The sequence below is a fragment of the Symphalangus syndactylus genome, chromosome 8 (assembly GCF_028878055.3).
Source record: "Symphalangus syndactylus isolate Jambi chromosome 8, NHGRI_mSymSyn1-v2.1_pri, whole genome shotgun sequence".
Taxonomy (NCBI): Eukaryota; Metazoa; Chordata; class Mammalia; order Primates; family Hylobatidae; genus Symphalangus; species Symphalangus syndactylus.
In genome coordinates this window covers 75,333,878-75,346,888 of record NC_072430.2, presented here as the reverse complement: position 1 = coordinate 75,346,888, position 13,011 = coordinate 75,333,878, and the positions used below count along the sequence as shown (strand labels likewise).

The 13,011-nt window shown below is 36.7% G+C and overlaps 1 protein-coding gene across 44 annotated transcripts in view; it reads left to right on the top strand.

Moving 5' to 3' along the window:
• METTL8 (methyltransferase 8, tRNA N3-cytidine) overlaps positions 1–13,011 on the top strand; it is a 181,979-nt gene that overhangs the window by 31,914 nt on the left and 137,054 nt on the right. For 34 of the 44 annotated variants that reach the window (XR_010122153.1, XR_010122152.1, XR_010122148.1 and 31 more), the window contains exon 2: positions 10,943–11,097. The exons of 7 other annotated variants lie outside the window; for them this stretch is intronic. Coding sequence is in view for 14 of the 37 variants with exons in the window: in XM_055289704.2 (XP_055145679.1) it covers positions 10,955–11,097 (143 nt within the window). In the remaining 23 variants the exon portion in view is untranslated. Of the gene's footprint in view, positions 1–5,986; positions 6,146–8,859; positions 8,945–10,942; positions 11,098–13,011 lie in introns of those variants that run through there. 3 more of the 44 variants (XM_055289706.2, XM_063644718.1, XM_063644719.1) reach the window with 2 other exon arrangements.

The following is a 13,011-nucleotide window of genomic DNA, read 5'->3' as shown; positions in this document are numbered from 1 at the left end:
TTTCCCCCTTTCCACAACTGAACTCTTTAGAAAGAAGACGCTATGTGCTGCCCACACTTAGTGAGGAGTTATGTTCCACTTCCTTAAGGGAAGAGTATTTATTTACATAAATTATTTACAACTGTTTGCATGGACGATTTCTCTCTTCTCCCTCATTTATTTGTTTATTTAATCATTTATATCAGTATGGATACACGGATATTTATTTTATACTTTGGGTTGTAATCCAAAACTACTTTTTATTTTGTTGCTCAGAGTGTTCTAGCTTTGGCCATTGGGTACACGTTCAGTTGGCTCCAGTGTCCTTTCGACAATACCCTCAGTACTGTAGGTTTTTTTGTTTTTTCCGGTGTGTGTGTTTGCACTTCCTTACTTTCTGGCACTGTAAGATGCACTAGGCTCATCTTATATTCTCTGCCTCAATCCTAGAATCAGCCATTTCTCCAAGGAGCCATGGTTCTGTTTTATTAGAGAATGGTTAGAAACGAAGATCTGGGTACTGGGTGTGCTTGTTGCCACCAGGATGTGGTGACTTCTAGGCCCTCTCAGATGACAGAGTAAGGAAATATATGTGTGTATACTAATCAATGTATACATACATATCTACAGATATTTCTATATGTAACATATGTATATTAAGCTAAATATGAGTGCATACAAATGACTCGCATTCTAAGCCATTACCATATAGATTATTCTAACCTTTTCTTCTCCCTTGTTTGTAACCTCCCACTCCAACAATGAGAAACCTGGCTTCTGCCAAGTATCACCTACTTCCTAATTGTTCAATTCTGATTTCCTTGTATACTGATTTCAGAATTGTTAACTCTTTATCAACTAGAGTACAGTGCTTATTACCATTCCTATTGCCTTCAGTTTTATAGACACTGTTCATATCCAGAATTATTTAGGTGGGCACCTCTTTCTATATTACTTTTTATTCTCTGAATATTCCATGTTTTCACACCTGTTTAATCTTTATTTGTGCTAATCCTCCTGCCTGAAATTCCCTGGCTTTTACCCTTTTCTCCGTGGAATGTTACTCATTCTTCTATACCCAGCACAAATATTGCCTCCACCAGAAAGCTTCTCAAAGCCACCACTGGTAGACTTAAATCATTCATTCCTCTGTGCTCCAATAGCATTTTGTACTTACCTTTACTATATATCATGTCAGGGTTCTTTGTTTGCATCTCTTTCTTCTTCACTTAATGGTAATTCTTGAGAGCAGAAACCAAATGGATTTGTCTCTGAAATCCAAGGACTTAACAATAATACATATTACATAACAGAAAACCTAATAGTGGCTAAAATACAAAAGGATTTACTTTTTTCACCTAGCAAGAAGTCCAGAGATAGACTATCATTGGTTTACCTGTTCAGTGATGCCATCAAGAATCCAGGCTTTTTTCCCTCTTCCATACACAGAAGTCTAAATGTGAAATGCCAGGTAAATAAGTTAAAACCAATTTCATTCTGGCCCAGTATAACATGTTTGGAGACAACATCCAGAGAAATAAGAATAGTTCAGATATTTTGGATTGAGATGGCTTTGAGATGAGCTTACATTAAATCCCTTAGAGAAATAACTTCTGAGTCCTAGTTGCCTCTTTTTGTGTGAGTGTATCATGTAGCCACCATTCAGGGCAGTCATGGAGAACAAACACTAAGCATGAAATTCCCATTTTGAAGCTGCAGAGTTACTGACGTCATAGTGTGATCAAAGTGCTCTGCAAATACTTACTGTAATTATTGTTGTTGTTCTGTTCTTGCTAATAACCTTATTTATACCCTGAAATTATAATCATCCAAAGAAAGATTAAAACAAGATGCATGAGTTGCCTAAGCTGTTTGCCTGGCAGATGGTCACCCTCTGAGTTCTCTGAAATTGCCAGGGTTAATTGAAGCTTCAGTTTTCACTGCAGTGTAGTTGATACTTAAGTGTTTCTTACCTGTCAGCTTTCACTCTCCAAAAAAGTACAACAGTAGCGCTTAATTTGTTCTCATTAATGCTAGCCTCTCAGGTAATGTTTAGTGCAACTTCATTCTAGATGATGTTTGCTTCCCAGCTTCCCAGCTAAGAAGAAATGCTAAACAGTTACAAAGGTGAAAACATGAATGTCTCACTAATTTATTTATTTAAAGGATACTCAGAACTCAGAAAACATTGAAGGGAAGTTAACTTTTAAATGGTGGACTGGCATTTAGTGTATGGTTAATAGCAGTTCCTCTCCCTGGGGTTGCAGCGAGCTGAGACAACTGGGAATCATCCTTGGGGAGTTTTACAAATAGTTTTTCCTAGAGCTAGCTAAGTGCTACAAGGATAATCGTTATAGAGTCACACAAACAGCAGTACTCTTTGCTCTATTTCTTTGGTGTTCCTCTAGTAGTATTAAAATGCAAGAAAGCAGTCTTAGGAACCAGCTTAAAAAGCAAGGGAACTAAGAAGCCGTTCTTTGCCTCTACTACTCAGCTCTGCAAAAGCAAACCAGTGAAAAGACCTGGGTGTTAAAATGTTACATTATTTAGGTGATGCAAGAGCCTTTTGTCTGCACCTTGAGATTTGAGTACATATTATAAATATTGTTATATATGGGTTCAGCATATATAGTAATATGACAAGCCAAATAAGAGAATGATTTTGCTTTCCTAAATCTGGGGACTGCTGGCTACCAATGGCATTGCTTGCTATTTGATTAAGGCCGAAGAGAAAAACAGAGTTGAGAGAGATGAAGGGAGAGAAGGAATTCTGGGCCTCCTTAAATCAGTTACAACAAAATTAGCAACCCCAGTAAAGACTGGGGAATCAGTAACATGATCCTTCTTGTATATTTGGTGTACAAAAGTAGAAGGCAAATGGGTGGATTATATTTATGTGACTAATAATGCTGTTCAAAAAAGCAAAAACAAAAAAATCCAGAAAGGTAGAATGTGGATTCTTTAATTAGACTGCTTGGACTGGAATTGAATCTCTATCAATTTTTAGCTGGGTGACTTTAGGCCTGTTAGTTTACTTCGTCCTTTATAGGTTTTTTTTCTTAAAATAGTACTGCTTGATAGGGAAATGGAAGCTAAATAAGATAATATACTGTATATAAGTGCTTAGGATAGGTCATCACACATGGTAAATATTTAACTTTTTTTTAAAAAAAATGAAACTTACATGGAAGAGATATTGGAATTGGTGCTTTATTTCTTTTTATTTATTTATTTTGAGATGAGGTCTCTCTGTGTTGCCCAGGCTAATCTCAAACTCCTGGGCTCAAGCAATCCTCCTGCCTCAGTGCTGGGATTACAGGCATGAGCCACTGTGCTCAGCCTTTACTTTCTAAAATATTTTTTCAGTTTGCAAAATATACCATGGAGTCTTTCCTTTTATTAAAATCCTTCTTTAAAAAAAAAGTATTACTCAAAACTATTGCTCCCCAAAAGCAAAATTTGCAGTTAAGAGGTATTTTGTCATGTGCATTACCTACATTTTACCTATTCCTGTAGCATATGTTATAGTTTGTTGATATGGTCAGGCAGATGTATGAATCATTGTGAAAAGGACCCCATTTTAGTGGTAGGCAAAGCATCTAGCCAAAATTTGTAGGTGGGGAGATATCTGCTCCCCACAAGTTGGCCTTCTGTATCAAGGCTGCTGCTTTTGCCACTATGCTCATTGTGGTGGTAGTCTGCTCAGGAAACTGGTAATTATTAAAACCACCTTCTCCTTGGCTTGTCATATTACTATGTATGCTGAACCCAAGTCCTTTTATACATTTGTTCTTTTCCTTACATTCTAAAATAGGCACATACCTACCTACATCTAGAGCTGGCAGGAAGTCTGTCAGCTTTTCTTGGTATGCCTCTTTATACTTGGTAGCATAATAAATGCGATTTTTAATGACACTGTCAATCTAATACTTGAATGAGCTTCATTTCCTTTCTCATCTGTTCCTTAGTGATTGCTTTAACCATTGCCTATTCATGACTGAGCCTTGGCATTAAGATCTCATAGGGGCATGGCCCTAAAGTCTTGCTTGTTCTGTTTCATTTTGGCCTTCTTAGGATTCAAGAGGAAGGACCTTCATAGGATGGTGAGCTGAAAATGGGAACCTGTGGGCAAAGTTGGTACAATATATGCCTTTGATGTGACATTAATTTGAGTTAAGTGAAGGGTCAGGACCATGTTTTCAGATTTTTCACATAGTAAATTTTAAAAAACTGAAACACCTTATCAGGATTTGTGGAAATTTTTGTTGCTTTCTTCATACTCTTCATACTTCATCCATCTCCAGAACTTTTTCATCTTCCCTAAATTAAACTCTTTATCTGTTTATTTTTTACTTTTTTTGGTATCTAGCTTCTCTTCCTTAATTGTATATATAAGGTATACAAGAAGATGTTTTAATATACATATACACAGTGAAGTGGTTGCCATAGGCAAGCAGATTAACAAATGTATCTTCTAACATAGTTACCTTTGTGTGTATGTGTGGCAAGTGTACCTAAAATCTACTCTTTCAGCAAAAATCCCAAATATAATACAATATTATTGACTGTAGTCCTCGTATTATACATTAGATCTGTAGACGTGTTCATCCTACATATCTGCAACTTTGTATCCTTTGATCTACATCTCCGCATTTCCTCTTGCCCCTCCCCTATCCATTAAAAACTTAATTCCCCATTCCCCAACCTCTGCCAAACACCACTCCACTTCCTGTCTCTATCAGTTTGACTACTCTAGGAACCTCATATAAGAGGAATCATACAATATCTGTCCTTTTATGACTGGCTTATTTCACTTAGCGTAATATCTTTAAGATTCATCCATGGTTGTGGCATGCGTCAAAATTGCCTTTCTTTCTAAGGCTGGATAATGTTCCATTGTACATATATATATATGTATGTATCACATTTTGTTTATCCATTTATCTTCAATGGACACATGGGTTGCTTCTACCTTTTGTCTATTGTGAGTGATGTTGCTATGAATATGGGTGTACAAATTCTACCCAGAAGTAGAATTGCTGAATCATATGGTAATTCTATGTTTAATTTCTGAGGATTCACCATAATGTTTTTTCATAGCAGCTGTATCATTTTATATTCCAATAGCAATGAATAAGGGCTCCAATTTCCCAGTTTCTCCACATCCTCACCAATACTTGTTATATTCTGGGTTGTTGTTGCTGTTTTTAAATACCAGCCATCCTATTAGGTGTGCTGTTTGTTTTGATTTTAATTACAAATGTAATTAATAAATTTAGGGCTATTCAAATTTTCTCTTGTGTTATTTTGTTATTATTGGTAAGTTATGGTTTTCAAGGACTTCGTCCCATCTAATGAATACAATAAAATTGTCCATAATATCCCAGTATTAGCTTTTAAATGTCTGTAAGGTCTGTGGTAATATCTCATTTTTCATTCCCATTATTGGAAGTTCGTGTTTTGTGAAACACATGTTTGATATCAGTCTTGCCAGAAGTTTATCAGTTTTATTAATCTTTCCAAAGAACTAATTTTTGACTTCGATTTTTCCCTGCTTTGCTCATTTTTCCTCCCTCCCTCTCTCTCTCTTTTTTTTTTTTTTTTTGAGACAGGGTATTGCTCTGTCACCGAGGATGCAGTGCAATAGCTTGATCATAGCTCACTGCAGCCTTGAACTCCTGAACTCAAGTGATCCTCCCTCGTTGGCCTCCCAAGTAGCTGGGACTATAGGCACTGGCTAATTTTGTTTGTTTGAAGTTTTTTGTTGTTGTTTTTTTTTTTTTTTTTTTTTTTTTTTGAGACAAGGTCTCACTATTTTGCCTAGGCTAGTCTCAAAGTCTTGGCCTCAAGCCATCTGCCCACCTTGACCTCCCTCCCAAAGCTCTGAGATTACAGGTGTGAACCACCATGCCTGGCCCTGTTTTCTGTTTCATTGTTTTCTGTTTTTATTTTTTATTATTTCCTTCTTTCTACTTACTTAGGGTCTAATTTATTCTTGTTTTTCTAGCTTGTGAAGATAGAAGCTGAGGCCAGGCAAGATGGCTGATGCCTGTAATCCCAGCACTTTGGGAGGCCAGCGTGGGAGGATCCCTTGAGCCCAGGAGTTCAAGACTAGCCTGGGCAACATAGAGAGACCCTGTCTCTTAAAAAAAAAAAAAGTAGCCAGGTATGGTGGTACATGCCTATAGTACCAGCTACTTGGGAGGCCAAAGCAGGCCTATGAGCTATGATCGTGCCATTGCACTCTAGTCTGGGTGATAGAGCAAGACCTTGTCTGAAAAAAAAAAAAAAAAAGATAGAAGCTGAGATTATTGATTTGACATCTTTCTCCTTTCTAATAAAAATATTTAAAACTATAAATTTCTCTCTATACACTGCTTTAGTTGCATCCCATATGTTTTGATATTTTGAGATTTTGTTATCATTCAGTTCAACATATTTTCTAATTTCTCATCAGATTTGTTCTTTTACTCATAGGTTATTTATAGCTGTGTTGCTTAATTCCTTAACATTTGGAAATTTTTGTAGCTATCTTATTATTATTTTGAATTTGGATACAAAAGCAAGGATTGACAATATGCTACCTATTAGAAAAGCACTGCCTATTAGAAAAGCACACAAATAGACTAAAATTTTTTTAAAAGATATACAACATGCCATACACGACATTACGTTAGACAACTGGTAGGGCTATATTAATATCAGACAAAGTAGACCTCAAGAAAATGACTATTACCAGAGATAAGAAGGGACATTTATTAATACAAGTTAATTCATCAAAATATTAACATTTAATATTATTATAGTTAAAAAGCACACTCTGTATTATTTTAATACTTTGGGATATTGATTGATTGATTGATTGATTGATTGAGACAGAGTCCCACTCTGTCGCCCAGGCTGGAGTGCAGTGGCATGATCTCGGCTCACTGCAACTTCTGCCTCCTGGGTTCAAGTGATTCTTGTGCCTCAGCTGATTATAGGCACCCGCCGCCATACCCAGCTAATTTTTTTTTGGATTTTTATTAGAGATGGGGTTTCACCATGTTGGCCAGGCTGGTCTCAAACTCCTGACCTCAGGTGAACTGCCCGCCTCGGGCTCCCAAAGTGCTGGGATTACAGGCATGAGCCACTGTGCCTGGCCAGCCAAATTTATATATTTATTGAGACTTGTTTTATAGCCCAGCATATGGTCCACCTTGGTGAATGTTCCATGTTCATTTGAAAAGAATGTGTATTCTTGCTATTGCCACATATGATGTTCTTTCTATAAATGTCATCTAGGTCAAGTTAATAATGTTCAAATCTTCTTTATCCTTTTTGATTTTTAGATAGCTTGTCGCTGGTTATTTTTCTATTTATTACTGAAAAAGGGTTGTTAAAATCTCCAAGTATTACTGTGAATTTGTTAAGTTCTCCTTTTAGAAAGTTCTATCTTTCTGCTTCATTTATTTGTCAGCTTTGTTATTAGGTACATGCCTATTTAAGACTGCTATGTTGTCTTGATGAATTGGCTTATTATCATTATTAAATGCCCCTCTTTATCTCTATAATAGTCTTTTCATTGAAGTCTACTTTGTCTGTTAATACAGCCCCACCAGCTTTCTTATGCAGTGTTTGCATGGTATACCTTTTTTTTATGTTAATCTATTTGTTTCTTTATATTTAAAGTGCTTGCCTTATAAACAGTATATTGCTGGGTCTTACTTTTTTTAATCCAAGTTAATAATCTGCTTTTTAATTGGAGCCCATTTACATTTATTATAAGTATTGATATGGTTGGGTTTAAATATGCTATCTTGGTATTTGTTTTCTATTTGTCCTATTTGTTTTTCATTCCTCTGTTCTTCCTTTCTTGCCTTCTTTTGGATGAATGGAATATTTTAAACTGTACCTCTTTGTGTTGTTTCAAATAAAAATACTACTTATTCACACAGTTTTGTTGTGCAAATAATATCTGAGTTAAACTAGTATTCAAATTAGAGTATGCCAAAAGAGAGCTAAGAGAAGGTACGTAAAGGGATTGGGTCATTCTGGTGGCAGAAACCTACTTTTTCTGCCAGAATTTTATTTGGGGCTGGCCCTGCCCTTCTTTTCCCACAAAATTGAACCATGACCAGCAAACCTTAGGCTAACATGGTAGTAATAATACAAAGCACATATTTGTTAATCATTGTAGTTAGTATAATTGGATAGCTACCTGTATATCGTCACATTCTTCTGTCACTTCCTTCGCACTGCAAGGATCTTAATTAGGATCCACCCTAGAAAATATGAAGTAACTTCCATCCAATTAGATTTATGTCAAACAAATACCATTTTTATGTAATCAGTCAAACAATTCATGAGCAGCTTGGTGCTGCCTCTAGAAGCTTGCAATTTAAGTAAGAAGGCATTTATATAATTTTATTATGTAATTATATTATCTCCTATATACATTTATTATATATTTATGTAATAAGATAGATAGCAATGCAAGGCTGTGCATAACTATTGTAGATAAGCAAATGAAATAAAGATGTTTGTGTGGTTAAAGAAATAGCTGCCTAAGTAGGGAAATTGCCACATATTTAGACCCTGTCCACGCCACGCTTTCTCCACAGAATAGCAGCCTGCAAGATTCACATTTCTCTGACATTTTCCTGAATTGCCTAATAATCCAATCTGGTTGTATCTTTTTGTCTGTCTACGGAGGCTCTTGGTCATTTATAGTGAGAGAGACTCTTACTTTTTTTTCTTCCCTCTTCTATATATAGATGGGTATAGATAAGTATCACGTGATTATTTAAAGGATTGAAATTCCATTTTGATTTGCCTTTCCTGGCTAGGAAACGTTTACATCATTTTGTACTTTTGAGCATGAATTGCCTCTCTTTCTAGGTGTAATCAATTTCTACTCTTCAGCATACAGAAGATTTTATGAATACTATTCACTGCAGAAAGAGCTCTAAAAATAATTTTGCAGGTAGGGTTTTATAGAACACTGATAGTCTTATGTGGAACACTGGCAGGCAAAAAGAACAAAGGCACATCAGGGTAAAGGTGGTGGTAGGTGGAGCATTTCATTTCATTTGCCTCCACCAAAGAGCTTGCATTTACTGGAGAAGGAAAACAAATAAGAAACGGGAGCATCTGCACTTGCTGTTGAAGGTTTCATTTCTCATCACTGTTAAGTCACATTTGAATGGAACCATTACAGTCTTGTTGGTATGTATAACTATGCCCCCACCTTTTTTTCCAAAAGGAAAATCTTGAATTTTATGTTTAAAAGTACAAAGAGCTGTTTTTGACATTCTGCAGTTCATTTTGGAATTCATAGTCTTAAACCTATTCATTTTCAGTAGGGTGGTAAAGAGTGCACAGTATATGGCATTTTTACGCCTAATAGCACCTCCAATAATCTGTGATGCATATTACATACACACACCTTTTAGCATCTGTTTCCACCTGACAGCTGACAGCATTAGGCTAAATGTTGTGATGAACAACTGAAATGTCAAGCAGTATTACAATGGTTTCTTATTGGAAAAAGTAAGCACCTTAGAGCTTCTTTTTAATACTTCTCCATAAAGATTTTAAAGTGACATATTTACAAGTACATAATTAAGATGACATACTCTTTAAATGCTTGTTATTCTTCCAGAAATGGAGATGGATTTGGGCTAATCAGCAGATGATTCTTCTCTTGAGCTAGGGTGTAAGCATGCTTTGTTTTATGTGTGTTTTTTGCTTTTTTGTAAGACAGGGTCTTGCTCTATGACCCAGGCTGGAATGCAGTGGCACAATCATGGCTCACTACAGCTTCAGCCTCTAGGCTCGGCCTCTTGTGTAGCTGGAACCACAGATGTACACCACCAGCCCTGACTGATTTTTTTTCATTTTTTGTAGAGACAGGGTCTCACTATGTTGCCCAGGCCGGTCTCGAACTCTTGGATTCAAGTAACTCTCTCGCTTTGGCCTCCCAAAGTGTTGGGATTACAGGCATGAGCCACTGCACCTGGCCTTAAGCATGCATTTTTGTTTTGTTTTGTTTTGAGACAGAGTCTTGTTCTGTTGCCCAGGCGGGAGTGCAGTGACACAATCTCGGCTCACTGCAATCTCTGCCTCCCGGGTTCAAGTGATTCTCTTGCCTCAGCCTCCAGGTAGCTGGGATTACAGGAACTCACATCACTCCTGGTTAATTTTTTTTTTTTTTTTTTTTTTTTGTATTTTTAGTAGAGATGGTGTTTTCCTATATTGGCCAGGCTGGTCTCGAACTCCTGACCTCAAGTGAGCCACCCACCTCGGCCTCCCAAAGTGCTGGGATTACAGGCATGAGCCACCATGCCCGGCAAAGCATGCATTTTGTTCAGGGAAATCTATTTTGCATCCATATTGCTAACTATTCTTAAAAATATATGTATACAGGATTGTTAGAATTAAGAATTGCTAAGATTCTGTCTTAATATTTATTTATTTGACTGATTTTCATATTATTCAGTTCAGCACGGAGAATGAGAGTTACAGGTTTGTTTTCTTATTCTTCTACCGTACTTGGGATTTTTGTCTAGTGGTCACAAAATATCTCCTAGAAATATGTTTTCCTAGAATTACCCCCCAAAAAATAAAATTACTTAAAAAAAAAACCTGTCTTTAGTACGCAAATTCAGATTTTGGACTTACATGCTTTGATCATGTGCTAAAAATTAAATAAGCAAATACAATATCTAACAAAGCAAAGTTGGTCAAGGCTACGGCTTTCAAAAAAATGCCAGCCAGTATTGCCCACCCTAATTATTTCTCTCCCACCTCTTGGCCTGAATATACTCCAGGAGAGAAGCTGTTATGCTCATCTTTCATTAAAAAGTTTATAGTTTTCATGTGCTTTCTCAGATTGAAAACCTTTAGAACCAGGTTTTGGGTATTAGATAAACAATACACTGTTTAATCTATGTTGACTAATTAATCATTTGTAACTTTTTAGGTACTGCTTAGGATGAATATGATTTGGAGAAATTCCATTTCCTGTCTAAGGCTAGGAAAGGTGCCACACAGATACCAAAGTGGTTATCACCCAGTGGCCCCTCTGGGATCAAGGATTTTAACTGACCCAGCCAAAGTTTTTGAACACAACATGTGGTGAGTTTTCTTTTTAAGTCTGATATTATGTGTGTTTCTTAAATATCACCAGTAGTATTATTTTCATTTAGAATTAAGAAAGGGTTTTTAAAGCTGATGACCTAACTCATGTTGTAGAGGTCCAAAAGCTAGGACCTGACTTAAGTGTTGCTGATTCTGAATTTCATTGCAAATGGAATTGGAAGAGTGAAACTTCCCATATGTTTTTAGTAGCCTTAGAGTTCTTGCAGGCCCTTCCTGCTTACCTCTGATCCTGATTTGTCTGCTGTCACTGGGTGGGGGTGAGGATTCTTTCCTAGGTGGGGCCCTCCTCCTGCTCCACAGTCCCTTCCCTCTTTTTCATACTTGTCATCCGGCAAATGCGGATCAGTACCCGTGACTTACTGAGCACCAGGGAGATCACATTGATATGATTCTCGTCTATGCTTTCAGGGAATCCACCCTATTTGGAAAGATAGATATTTACAGAAAAAGCTGATAATTACCCCTACAAGGCAGTAAATTGTGAAGGCTCAATGAGTGTTACAGACTATATCCCATATGAGAACAACTCAGTAATGCAAAACCACTTCTGTTTGGGCATAGTCAGAAAGATTTCTTAAAGTGAGGGAAATTGAGATTAGGATTACAGGCACACCTCAGAAATGTTGTAGGCTTGGTTGAGACCACAGCAGTAAAGCAAATATCGCAATAAAGTGAGTCACACAATTTTTTCGGTTTCCCAGTGCATATATAAGTTATGTTTACACTATACCGTAGTCTCTTAAGTGTACAATAGCATTATGTCTAAGAAAACAATGTACAAACCTAATTAAAAAGTAATTTCTTGCTAAAAAATGCTAACAGTCATCTGAGCCTTCAGTGAGTCATAATCTTTTTATTGGCAGAGGGTCTTAACTCAGTGTTGATGGCTGCTGACTGATCAGGGTGGTGGTTGGAGTGGCTGTGGCAGTTTCTTAAAATAAGACGATGGAGTTTGCCTCATCAACTGACTCTTCCTTTCATGAAAGATTTCTCTGTAGCATGTGATGCTGTTTGATAGCATTTTACCTACAGTAGAACTTTCAAAATCAGTCAGTCCTCACAGATCCTGCCACTGTTTTATCAACTAAGTGTATGTAATATTCTAAATATTTTGTTTAATATTTAGAATTATGTCTAAATTCTTTGTTGTCTAAATTATGTCTAAATTCTTTGTTGTAATTTCCACAGTGTTCACAGTGTCTTCACCCCGAGTAGATTCCATCTCAAGAAACTAGTTTCTTTGTTCATCCCTATAAAGGAACTCCTCATCTGTTCAAGTTTTATCATGAGATTGCAGCAATTCAGCCTAAATCTTTAGGCCCCACTTTTAATTTTAGTTCTCTTGCTGTTTCTACCATATCTGCCATTACTTTTTCCACTGAAGTCTTGAACCCCTTATCATCCATTAGAATCAACTTCTTCCAAACTCCTATTGATGTTATTATTTTGACCTCCTCCCATGAATCACAAATGTTCTTAATGGCATGTAGATTGGTGAATCCTTTCCAGAATGTTTTCAGTTTACTTTGCTCAGATCCACTAGAGGAATTACTATTTATGGCAGCTATAGCTTTACGAAATGTAGTTCTTAAATAAGTCTTGAAAGTTGAAATTACTCCTTGATCTAAGGGCTACAGAATGGATATTGTGTTAGTTGGCATGAAAACAACATTAATACCCTTGTACATTTCCATCAGAACTCTGGAGTGACAAGGTATATTGTCAGTGAGCAGTAGTGTTTTGCAAGGAATTCTTTTTTCTGAGCATTAGGTCTCCACAGTGGGCTTAAAACATTCAGTAAACCATGCTATAAACAGATGTGTTGTCATCCAGGCTTTGTTGTTTCATTTATAGAGCATAGGCAGAGTAGATTCAGCATAATTTTTAAGA